This window comes from Rattus rattus, chromosome 1 (assembly GCF_011064425.1).
Source record: "Rattus rattus isolate New Zealand chromosome 1, Rrattus_CSIRO_v1, whole genome shotgun sequence".
NCBI lineage: Eukaryota > Metazoa > Chordata > Mammalia > Rodentia > Muridae > Rattus > Rattus rattus.
In genome coordinates this window covers 3,910,755-3,923,141 of record NC_046154.1, presented here as the reverse complement: position 1 = coordinate 3,923,141, position 12,387 = coordinate 3,910,755, and the positions used below count along the sequence as shown (strand labels likewise).

Sequence of the window (12,387 nt, the reverse complement as noted above, 5' to 3'; positions counted from 1 at the left end):
GCCTCCCTCTCTGGACCTCAGCTTGTGACAGAGGGAGGAGACTGGACAGGGGTCCCAGCATGGGGCGTCTGGAGGGAGTCAGAGGATGGAAAGCTCTGGGCACCCAGCCCCACCCCAGCTTTCGGGGACTTGGCTTGGCCAAGCCTCCACATCTGGCAACAGAAACTTGAGCCTCAAGCGTGTCATCTTCATAAGACAACAGCTCTGTCTCCAAAACACTTTCCCATATGTTTGCTTCCAGCCCCGAGAAGACGGGTGGGGCGGGGTAATTAACCCGGATTTGCAGATGGAGAAACGCAGCTCAAATCTGGGATTTGGGAGCAAGATTCAGGGAGCAGGAGCTAGTGCTGGTTTGAAGGTGGGAGCAAGGGAGACTTTGAAGAGGAAGGCCAAGCCTGGGAGAGGGACTGACTCCTTCTCTCTCATCTCCCATCAAGCAGAGAACAGGCCCCACAGCAGCCTGCAGCCCGCCTTCCGGGGATGATGTTAATGAGGATGTTAGCTAGCTAGAGTTTTTGTTTGTCTTTGAGACAGGCTCTTGCCGTTTAGCCCAGGCTGGTCTAGAACTCCTGATCCTTCTGCCTCCATCTTCTGAAAGCTGTAAGTCATTTCTCACAGATGCCATCAAGCTGAAGTATTGACCACCACACCTGGCCCTGTTAGCTTCTCTCTCTCTCTCTCTCTCTCTCTCTCTCTCTCTCTCTCACACACACACACACACACACACACACATTTACAATGCGCAGTGTTCTGAAGAATTTACAATGGCCTATCATTTTCTTCCCACAATATGCCTATCTTATCTTGGCTTCCATTTTATAAGTAAAAGGGTTAGTTGTGGGGCTCTGACCTTTCCAGGTCATGGCCATGTGTGGAGATTGAACCCAGAACAAGAACTTCTTCCCACAACTAGAGCTCTAGAACCCAGCCCAGGGAGAAATTGAGTACCTCCTGCTAAAACCGCATCTTAGGGCAGTGTTCTGTCTGACTGCTATGGTGGCCCCAGGCTGGAAACAGCTGGGTGAGATGAGATAGGAGGGCCTCATCATGGAGTTCTGGGAAATGGGCCTCCAGAACTTGCACTGAGCCCTGGATGACTACATGGGGAGCCCCATCTACAGCTGTAACCCAATACCTAACAGAGTTCCAAAACTGTGGCTTGGGATGTTTCAGGTCAAATGGCAGAAGGATGACATGGACCACAACCTTAACTTCTTTTCTGTGTCATCTGATGGCAGGATCGTGTCATGGACCCTTGTAAAGGTGCCTGTTTCCCAGAAAGGGTTATGGCAGGGTGAGTGGGAAGTGGGAGGAGCTAAATGGCAAAAAGCTACTGAACTAATCCAGTCCTTCAACTCTGCATCCCTGTCTGCAGAGCGAGCTGGTCCACATCGATGTTATCAAGCTGAAGGACGAAGGCAGCACTACAGAAATCCCTGAGGGGCTGCAGCTGCACACTGTAGGTAGGGGCCCCAGCCTTCACACCCCAGCCTGACACCCCATTCAACCCCAGCACCCCAGGATCAGCAATTCTGAGCACAGGAAAGTCAGTTCTGTCTGAGCCCTTGGTCACGGCACAACCCTATCCTGGCAGGTCCTTCCCTTGTGCAGACCCTGCTCTAGTTCATGCTAATCAGGTGCTGCTCTGCAGATCCATCCCTGTTTATGCAGATCTAAGCCCTGTTTACCCAGATCCTGTCCCTGTTTACTCAATTCCTACCCTGTTTATGCAGACTCTATCCTGTTTGCACAGACCATGCCCCTGTTTGCAGACCCCCATCCCTGTTTACTGTGACCCTGACCCTGTTTAACTCAATTCCTGCCTTGTTTACCCTGGCCTCCATTCCTGTCTGCAGCATCCTAACAGCCTAGGGCAAGCAAGCCCGAGGTCCAGTTTCTGTTTTCCTGGCCTGAGCCCAGCCCTCACAGCGGCCCAGTGCTATTTGTCCAACACTGAGCTGGGTGGGAGGATCCCTCTGAGAACCAGCCTAAGTCTGTCCCCTCTTCTTCCAAGGCTGTGGCACTGCCTTTGACTTCCACAAAGAGATCGACTATCTGTTCCTCGTGGGCACAGAAGAGGGGAAAATCTACAAGGTGAGGCAGCACTGCCTGCCCTGTCAGCTCCTCATAAGGTCACTTGGACCTAAGCACTCAGGGAGGTTATAGTCTTCAACAAATCCTATTCTGATGTCACCACTGTCCTGGACGCCTGTCAGGGGGTGGGGGTGGGGTGATAAAAATGCATTTTTTTTTAAGTTTTTCAAATTAATGGTGCGTGTGTGTGTGTGTGTGTGTGTGTGTGTGTGTGTGCATGCTCGCGCACGCACACACACACATACACACACGCTAGGTGTGTGGGCACACTCAGGTCACACTGCATGTGGAGGTCAAAGGACAACTTGGTGGAGTTGCTGGGGCTCTAACTCGGGTCTTCAGGCTTGGTGGCAAGCACCTTTAGCCACTGTGCCGTCCTGAACGCTCAGAGGAGAGGCTTCCCTGATTCAAATATTTTTTAACATGTATTTAATGGTGGTGTATGGGTCCATACATGCCACAACACATGCATGTAGATGAGCAGATATAGCCTGTAGGCTTTCCCCAAGGGCTTCCAAGGGTTAATCTCAGCAGGCTTAGCAACAGGTACCTGTACCAGCCAAGCTATCTCAGCAGCCAAGAATGCTTGTCTTGGTCGGCTTGGGTGTCAGGGAGAGGGACTACGATCAGAAAATGGTGATGCAGAATCTAGAGAGTGACTTGAACCAGTCTCTTTCCCCTTTCCTAAGAGGCAGGCCTGGGGCTCGGGGCTTGGGAGAGCTAGGACACTCTGGACAGACAGATGTCCTGAAGGAGGTCTGGGCTTGAGCTGGGTGTTGAAGGCCAGCTATCAAGCAGCTTGATCTCAGAATATGACGTGCATAGCTGCCCTCCCAGCCAGCTCTCCGCCATGTCTCAGTGTTAGTAGGTGAACATCCCTCAGAACCTCCATTGTCCAGAAATAGCTTTGCTGTGAGCTTTTCTTAGGCTCAGAGATTCAGAATGTTAATTACAGACAGCCTCCCGGGAGCCCCAGAGGCCCAGCCAGAGTTGGTCTGAATGCAAAAGAGGTCCCCCCCCCCAGCCCTCCCAGTGGCAGCGGGAGAGAGGCGGGGAAGGGAAGACTGGTCATCTTGTCTCCTGAAGGGGGGGAGAGAAGCTTGCTGGCCAGGGCAGACAGAGTGGGAAATCTGGAGACCTGGGTCCGCTCCTGGCTATGCACCTGCTCTTACCTGTACAAGGTGGGGTGCTGCTTACTGCGCTGTGAACGATGTCTGAGCTGCAGTGAACCCTTGGCACTGTCTACCCACAGGCTTTGGTGTGGACAAAGTAGGCTGTGCGGCATCTCTGCCCAGGGCTTGAGACCAACTCTGCCTTGGAGAGAGAAACCACTTTCTTACTCAGTCACTTCCCTTCTCTGAACCCTAGTCCTCCCGGAGTTAGGGGACAGATGGACAGAGACTCAGGTGCTGATCCTCCAGGGCCCCTAGGGAAAGGTTACTGCTGGCTTTTCTGTTGACCCCAACTTTCCTTAATCGTCCATCCTTTATCCCTACCATAGTGCTCCAAATCCTACTCCAGCCAGTTCTTGGACACCTATGATGCTCACAACATGGCAGTAGACGCTGTGTTATGGAACCCATACCACGCCAGGGTCTTCATATCTTGCAGTTCTGACTGGACAGTGAAGATCTGGGACCACGCCATCAAGTGAGGGGCCGTCCTGGCCCTGCCCTGCCCCATGCCCTCCCCTCAGCTCTGACACTATGAACCCCTGTGTTACGGGCTTGTCCCTTCTGCTACCACAGGACCCCCATGTTCATCTATGATCTGAACGCAGCTGTGGGTGACGTGGCCTGGGCACCGTACTCTTCCACTGTGTTTGCAGCAGTCACCACGGATGGGAAGGTGAGTTGTCCTTTTCTCACCCTGCTGATCCTGCCCCCACTCCGGGAGACAGAGGTAACTCAGCATCTCCCTCCTAGAGACGCACCACACGCCACCCCAGGTTGGTAGATGATGGGCTGTAGGATTATATCTCAGGGCCAGGCTCTGCAGGGAAGTGTGGAGGAGTCCTTCATCAAGTCACAAGGGCCTCAAGGAAAGAACAGGAGAGTTCACCTTGAAGAACAGGCCTGCTGGGGAAATGAGGTATCACCTAGAAGGTGTCTTCCTTGAGGTCCCTGGGGAAGGGTTTAGAGGGTGCCTAGCCCGTGGGCAGGGTCACTGGTCCGTAAGGTAGTGAGCTGCCGTCTCCTCCAGCAGTGTCCACGCCAGTTCTGAGGAGCTTGAGTAGAGACAGACAGAGGCCCAAAAGCCACCTTTTTGTGGGAATGTTCTTAGGTGCAGCCTTGTTTTCTTCATGGAATTTGAAATAACCCGAAAAGTGCCTGCAGCCCCAAGAAAATAATGCAGCCATCAGTCATGGCAGCCAGTCACCCGTTTCCTGAACACATTGTTAAGGGATAACCATGGCGCTCAGGTCTAGGCTAGAATCTGCTGATTATGGAGCAGATTATGGTAGAGAAGAATATTTAAAAAAAAAAAAAAAACTCAGGCAGCACAGTTCCCACCACTACTGAGTACAGGCAGTGTTAGGGTGCGAGTGTTTACTGCAGCTCTATTCCTAATCTCCAAACCACAAAGGAAGCCAGAGTCCATCATCATGGACGGCAAATAGAATGCAGTGTGTATGCTGAAGGAACCTAGTGAGCAGACAAGGAACATATGACCACATAGATGGTCACGGAAGCTTATGCTAAGTAACAGGCCAGCCACAGAAGAGCAAGAACATGCTAAGTCCACAATGGATTTGTCCAGCGTGCTCCATGTTAAGAGGCAAGTCTGTAGAGATGCAGGGTAGATCTGTGTTTGCCTCAGATAGAACAGTTGAGAAAAAAAAAGGGAGTGACTGTTAATGAGTGCAGAGTTTGTTCTGTGGGTGAAGAAAACACCTTAAAATTTGCTGTGATAATGGTTTAGTAAGTGAATATGCTTAACCAGGGAGCATATACTTGCAGCATGCTAAACGGATGAGCACGTGAATTAGATCTCAATAGCAGTTACGGCAAGCAGAGAAAGCCAGGCTCTATGCCTATGCCTATAATCCCAGCATTCAGAAGGCAGAAGCCAGAGGATCAAAAGTTTGAAGGAAGTCTGGATTACATAGCAAATGCCAGCAGGCCAGACTGAGCTATATAGCGTGGGGTGGGATGGATGGTGGGGGTGCTGGCGTTTCTTGGGAAAGGCTTCTCTGAAGAAGTGACGCCCAGACCGAGAGATGAATGGGAAGCAGGGTCTCTCTATTACGTAGCTCTGCCTGTTCTCACAGAGATCCATCTGCCTCAGCCTCCTGTGTGCTGCAGGACTAGCATGGTGAAGATGAGGTGAGGAAGCTGTCCACACTGAGGCAATAGGACACCAACGTTCTGACGTGGGGATGAGCTCGTCAGGCAGGGACAGAGGCAGGGACAGAGGCAGTATGCCTGGGGTATAGTGTGCAAAGGGGAGAGGGCATAAGATGGGATGAGGTCATGTGCAAGCATGTGGAATCTGGCTCCAAGGAGCCTGGGAGGAATAGCTTAAGGCAAGTCTAGGTATAGCAGGGAGGATGGATTGTAGACGGGCAGAGATAGAAGCAGGAGACTAGGTAGGAGGCTGTGGCAGCAGGAGCTGATAGTGACTTGGACTCCGGGTGAGGCAAAGATAGTCTGTCATTTTGGGGCACTTAGGCATCAAATTCAGAGCATTTTATATTTATTAGCTAGGATAAACCCCCGACTCTGTCACTTACAAGTAAGTTAGCTTCCAAGTCCTCATTTATAAAACAGGGATAGTAATCAAACCACCGTGTGGAGTGGTTGTGAGGGGTATAATTAGATGATCCAACCTTGTAACACTCCTGCCCAGAGCCTGGAACATAGTGAGCCTATTAGAGGCAATAAATGGTCCCTGCCAGTGTTGGGTTTCTTTGCAGTATTCTCACACATACATCATCAGAGTTCGTCCTCATCCATCCTCTTCCCTCACTGTCTCCCTCCATCTGATCCCGTTACCTGTTGTCCCCTGTGTCTCCCCTTCACGTCGTATACATCCCATAGCTGCTTTATCATTGATTCTGCATATACTTCAGATCCCTTATCCTCTTTAACCTCATTCCCTCAGTCATGGGATGAAAGCAAAACGACATGAAACTCCTTCTGTGGCCTTCAGCTCTGTCGTGCTGACTGCTAGCCTTCTGTAGGGTTCGCAGAAAGCCCAAGATGGGAAACCAGGGCCTGGTTTACCCGACTGTGACACCAGCCCCTCTGTAGGCCCACGTGTTTGACTTGGCTGTCAACAAGTATGAAGCTATCTGCAACCAGCCTGTGGTGGCCAAGAAGAAGAACAAGATTACCCATGTGCAGTTCAACCCCATTCACCCCATCATAATAGTGGGCGATGACCGTGGGCACATCACCTGTCTCAAGCTCTCTCCCAACTTACGAAAGATGCCGAAGGTATGAGCTCTGGGAGTCCCGGCTGCCTGCAAGAGAGTGGGGATGACAGGGAGGAGCCAGGGGCCACCCCAAGTTTCTGGCGCAAAGGATTCAAGGTAAGGATTTTGTCCTTGCCAGAATGGGGAGGCTGGGAAAGGCAGGTTTGTGAAGTAACAGATCAGTCTGTCATACTGTGTATGAGTTCCATGTAGGGTCCTGGGTGGATTTCCAAGGAGTAAGTGGGCTTGGAACATGGACTTATTAGAGCACAGGATGTTGTAGGTGTGACAGGTCACCAGGACAGAGACTCAAAGCTTGGCTGAAGCATCATTGCTGGGCAGACAGAGCTCAGCTCCAATGGTTCCTGAATGGTCTACCCAGGGAGAGAGGATGAGCCCTGAGCCAGGTAACTGGGTCAGCAGCAATGCAGGCCACCTTCCGAGGTCTGCTTTCTGTTTCTAGGGTCTCTAATAGTGAGAAGACCCTGCCCAGAGCCCAAGGACCCCAAATGTATGACACAAAGCCAGGACGAATGACCCCAAATCTACACCTGAGCCCAAATTCAGATTTAAGATCCAAGCCTCACAGCACAGACCTTAGAGTACAGAGCCTTGGGACACAATTTAAAACCACAGAGCCCATTGTACATGACAGTGGAAGTGGCTCTTTGCCCTCTAACCAGCTCTGGGCCAGGGTCAGGGTTGGCCAAGTCACCCTCAGCATTGAACCTCCAGGGTGCAATTTGGGGTGTACTCAGCAGTTTGGGGGCAGGTCTGGGGCTTGTCTTGTCCAGCTACATGTTTCCCCCAAGTGCCCCTACCCAGCTAGGGACTGTGCACCATCCTCTGGATACTGGCATACACTATTCTCCACCATGGCCAGGAAGGCACAGGCTAGAAGTCTGGATGGTCCTGTAATTGTAGCCAGCTGGGGGAGGGGGTGGACTTGGCTATAAATACTCAGAAGGCTGCTAAGCGCCTGCAGCTGTGGCCCGCAGGCTGTGGTGGGCTTTGGGGGTTGGGGGAAGTCAGGCATGGTCTAAATCTCTTTGCTGAGCCCAGCTCCTTGGCCTCTGGAGGGAGAAAGGCGGCAGCAAATTTTGTGGAACAGATAAAATCTGTTCTTAATTTAATGAGGGGCAGGCTTAAGATGGCAGAGGTGGACAGCCCCCTGGGAGGATGATGGCCACTCTTTGAAGAGAGGCCTAATCCTGACGCCACGGGCATGGCAGATATGAAAGGGTCCTACCCAGTGTGATGCTAGGAGGTAAGATTTATCACAATTTCATCTCCTCACAAAGCAAGGGTCAGCTGTGGCTGAGAGAGCTGGCCTCTGTGAATCTGGAAACCTAAATCACCAAGGATCTGAGCAAGGACAGTTTGGGGCTAGTACTTGGGAGGATTAGAAGTTCCTGTGAGATTGCCGTCTGACCCTGTCAGCAGTCAAGTGATTCATACAAAAGGAAGTCCTCTGGGCATCCCTAGAGTCCTTCCTCTGGGAGCTGCAGATTCCCTGCTCTTCCCAAGAGGACTTACCTCAGAGGCCCAGAGCTCTCTCCCAGTGACCTTCCCCTGAACGCCATCAGAAGTCAAGAACCAGCTTTCCCTTCCTGCTGTACGATGGAAAAATGGCTCAGAAAGCCAAGGGACTTGTTCAGCCTGCCTTATGGGGAGCTAATGACAGCAGTGGAAGTAAAAATCAGGTCTCTTAAGTTCCGAGGGATAGAGTAAGGCTGAGAAATAGCTTAATTATGGAGTGAGAATGGGAAGAGGGGAAACGATGACTCTCCCGTGCTTCTGCCGACTGGAGAGGCGAGCTGGGTGCCGGTAAAGGCTCTGACTCTATGCCAGGGGCTGCCGGATCAGACCTGGGAGCAGGGTAGGGTCAAGGCCAGAGGAAACTGGAGCTCTACTGAGTAGCAGCTAGACAGGGACCAGGAAGAAGCCCACTGGCTCTGCACCCTCCCCTTACCTTACGCCACAGCAGGTGTGGCTGGGGCGGGTGCCAGTAAACAGTGGGCACAGGTGGCAGAGAACCGAGGGAAGGCGGAAGGTGGCAGCTGCCCAGCCTGTCTCAGCACAGTCCATATCCACTGTCTGGATGTGGGACTTTGACGGATGTGGCCCACCTCAGAATTTTAAGGCCTGTGGGTCAAACATACCTGTGTCCAAAATTCCATTTTCTCAGGGCCCAACTTACCAAGGGAAGCAGTAGAATATTTTGTGGGTGGGATCAGGGTCATAAACTTAGGATCTAAGAGACAGTCCCCACCATATGGATCACATGGAAAATCCTGTCTGCTTTCATGGGTCTCCTGGCACTTTCCCCTGTTCTGGTTACATGACGTACCCCTCCCCAACCCTAACCTGAAGGTATGGGGCTTAGTGCACCCTGCCCCTCTCCTGCAGCACACACCTATCCCCCCTTTACTGGGCCCAGCCTGGGCGATCCTAATATTCAGCTCCTGCCTCTCTCCAGAGCCTACTGCTCTCCACGCTCTCCACCGCCTGACGGGCAACTTCTGAGGGACTGGGGATAAATGCTTTTCCCTACTCCTCCTAGCATCAAGTGCTTGATTCTTGCTAAGCTTCGGAGCTAGAGTGGATCCTCCTCACAGGCCCTCAGCTGGGCCTCTGAGTCACATAACCCCAGTAGGGATCCAATATTTACTGGGCAAGGAAGGGTCAGGGAGCAGCTAGGGCAGGGTGGGAAGAGCAGCCCGTGTGGCAGCTCCCACAAAGCCGCCGCAGGTCTTTACCCATTCCCACTGATGTGTGTCTCTCCCCCAGGAGAAGAAGGGGCAGGAAGTGCAGAAGGGTCCAGCTGTGGAGATCGCAAAATTGGACAAACTGCTAAACCTTGTGAGGGAAGTAAAAACCAAAACCTGAGTCTGGCCCAGGCCCTGCCCCGGGTTCCGAACCCAATACAAGCAAAGACGTGCCTCACCGTGAGCAATCCCAGTATTTACTCCTCTCGTTCTGGCTCTTAAGGTCACCACCTTTCTCCATGATTTGACCCTCAGCCACCATTATGCCCTCTGCGCAAATAAAGGCCAACTGGATGCTCATCGCATACCTTTGTTTGTTTTTTCTACCACACAACCCCCAAGAAAATAAATCTCAGGGTAAGCCATCGTTCCATTTATTCTCCAGCAAACAGTGGGAGGGCCAGAGAAGGGGCCCAGCCTGGACGCCCTCCTGTTACTGCCATGGGCTTCGGTTTGCTTCCCCAGCCAAGCGAGCCCAGAGGTGCTGAGCCTAGGAAAGGTGTGAACTCAGCCCTTGGCCCTTGGGATGAAGCAGAGTCCAGACGGTCCTGGCCCTAGCACCAACTCCTAACCCCCCACTCCAGGCCCATCTCTCCAAGGCTACTCAGGCCTCTCTTGGAGCCAGGCTGGTTACACTCTAGGCTGCTGGGTCCAGCTTCAAACCAACTGGATCTAAATTCTGGACCCCAGGCAGACTGAATGCAGGGATCGATTCCAGGCTCTGACTCAGGTATTCTCAGGTCCAGGACTCCAGGCCAGGCCAGGGGCCTTCAGGGCTGCAGCAGGTAGCTGCCTTCATGGCTTGGCTTCTGGGGCGGCGGCGCCTTCTCAGGACAGGGGCCAGGGCTGGAGTTGGGACTGGATTCTGAGAGAGAGTCGACGTCAGCAGAGCGAGAGTGGCAGGCCCAGCAGAGAATGACCCAGAGCAGCAGCAGCAGGAAGCCTACCAGGCCGTTGCAGACTATGGCAATGAGAGCCCCCTGGGAGATGGCTGCCCCCATGACAGGCAGCGCCCTCAGGCCAGCGCAGACAGCGGAGCTGCCTCAGTGGCAAGGCCCATGCCGAGGCACAACTCTGGTGGCCGACTTTCCAAGGAGGCTGTCCTGTCCACACACAACGACTTCTGGGCAGTGAAGATGGCCACCTGCAGTCCTGAGCCTGGGGAAGTACAGAGAGCATTGAGTCCCGGCAGGCTCAAGTACCCCACAAAGCCAGCACTTCCACCCTAGGGCCTGGCTCTGAGCCCTTGGGTGCTGTGGTGCAGCCAGAATGGGGAAGCTAGAGTAGGCAGGCAGCCTCTACCTTATTCTCCTTGGAACTGGTGGGTATAGCCTGGCCCTGCCCACCAAGCTTCTAGCCTTCAGACATGCTGTTGGTGGGCGGGACTGAGGTGGCTTACCGCCCAGGAGGAAGATTATGACCATCACTTTAGTGGCTAGGGCATCCTCTCTTTTCTGAGGGCTGCAGTCAGCCAGTCCAGAAGACCTGCAGAGGTGCCAGCTCACACGGAGGGAACTTTGTGGAGGCCCTGGCAGGAACGTGTGGGTTCTGCATACCCAAGGCTGTGCGCCTAGGTGTACCTTTCCCTGGGACTTTGCTTCTCCAGGTCAGGTGTGTGTCTGAACATACATCCTCCTGTCCCTCTGTCCCTTGCTGGATCTGCATCCTTGCCTCTGCAAACACACCTCTTTGAAGGTGTGTGACTGCCTCTCTGTGTCCCTATTTCTGAGTGTCTTGAGTGCTTCATTTATGTCTCGTTTTTCTACCAGTCTCTCGGTGTATCTCTGTCTCTCTTCACGACTGCATGTCCCTCTGCCCTCGGGGACACGTCTCCATGGGGTCGGTATCGGTCGTTCTGTGCGTCTTGCTTGTGTCTTTGCCTTTGTGTCTATCTCTCCTCCAAGCTGTGTGTCTCTGTCTCTGTGTGGGTCACTGTCTCTTCATATCCGTCCAAGATCTCTGTTTTTCGACCCCCTACCCGTAGGTGAGACCCCCCCCCCTTACCTGAGTTGAGCCCGGTGCGCGCCCGCGGGAGGGTCCGGGACAGCGGGATGCTCAGCGCTGACTGAGGCTCGAGAGCCTGCGGGCGGGGGGCGGCGGGAGGCGGGCAGGGGCGACGTCCACTCCCGGGGCCCTCCCCCTGGGCCGCGCAGCCTCTGCCGGCCGCTCCCGCCGGGGCGCGACCGGGCCGGCCTCTGCCGCGGGCGGTCTGCGGAGAGCGGGCACCTCCTCCCCCTGGGGCGGCGCCTCCTCCGCGGCCAGGGCCGCTAGCTCGCTCGCTCGCTCGCTCGGCGGCACTCGGGCGGCGGCGGCAGGAGCGTCGAGGAGTTCGGCTGGGCTCGGCTGCGTTCGGCTGGGCTCGGCTGCGGCGGGAGGGAGTCGGCTGAGCTCGGCTGAGCTCGGCGGGCAGCAAAAACAGCGAAGAGTCCCGCCTCCTGAGTGGCCAGCGGCCTGAGGCCCTTTGGGGGCGGAGCCATCTCTGTGCCGCTGCCGCCGTTCAATTGGCTGTCCGGGCCAAGTTCCCGTGCCATTGGTTGTGCTCTGGGGTGGGACACGACCATCCTGGTGCAGGAGAGAAGGAGGGAGGGGTTTGGGAAGGGTGAGAGGAGGGGTAGATAGGGGCCACTTTGTTTTGATCCATCCCTTGAGAGGGTGAAGGGCCAGGCCACCTTTTTTGCAGGGATTTCTCGCACCTTCCACACCTGGAATGCACGTCCAACATGTGCAGCGTCCACCCCTCTATATTTGGGAGAAGCCTGTCTCTATTATCTGTAAAAGTCCATGTGTCTCCACGCCTGACCCTCCTCACCCCTTATCTTTCTACACATCCCTTTCCCAGCAGAGTGTAGATTCCCGCTTCTTCACTTCACAGAGCCTGTAGATTGCCCCTAGTCCTAAGAACAGCGTGATCTCTGGAAACCCACGACCCCTGTTGCGTTGTACTGATTTCTCACCCAGCGTTGGTCACAGGCGTGTGCTTTGCTTGCTGGAGGGAACTTGAGACACCAGAAGAATGGCTCAGCTCTGGCTGAACTAGACAGGCCTCGTGAACCGCCTGTCTCTCCATCCTAGCAGTTCTGAGACCAAGGTAGCTTGAACAGGAGCGGT

General features: G+C 54.0%; 2 protein-coding genes across 2 annotated transcripts in view; one reads left to right on the top strand and one right to left on the bottom strand.

The window, feature by feature from the left end:
• Dnai1 (dynein axonemal intermediate chain 1) overlaps nt 1–9,584 on the top strand; it is a 67,803-nt gene extending 58,219 nt beyond the window's left edge. Inside the window, exons 14-20 of the mRNA XM_032890220.1 lie at nt 1,174–1,263; nt 1,376–1,463; nt 2,015–2,094; nt 3,596–3,744; nt 3,843–3,942; nt 6,348–6,533; nt 9,302–9,584. Of these exons, the coding sequence (XP_032746111.1) occupies nt 1,174–1,263; nt 1,376–1,463; nt 2,015–2,094; nt 3,596–3,744; nt 3,843–3,942; nt 6,348–6,533; nt 9,302–9,400 (792 nt within the window). The 3' untranslated portion in view covers nt 9,401–9,584. The remainder of the gene's footprint in view (nt 1–1,173; nt 1,264–1,375; nt 1,464–2,014; nt 2,095–3,595; nt 3,745–3,842; nt 3,943–6,347; nt 6,534–9,301) is intronic.
• Nucleotides 9,585–9,639: 55 nt separating this feature from the next.
• Nucleotides 9,640–11,522, bottom strand: Enho (energy homeostasis associated). The gene is made up of 2 exons (XM_032892272.1): nt 11,284–11,522; nt 9,640–10,437 (listed from the first exon to the last, which is right to left on the bottom strand). The coding sequence occupies exon 2, from the start codon at nt 10,278–10,280 to the stop codon at nt 10,050–10,052; it is 231 nt and encodes a 76-aa protein (XP_032748163.1). The 5' UTR covers nt 10,281–10,437; nt 11,284–11,522; the 3' UTR covers nt 9,640–10,049.
• Nucleotides 11,523–12,387: the final 865 nt, after the last annotated feature.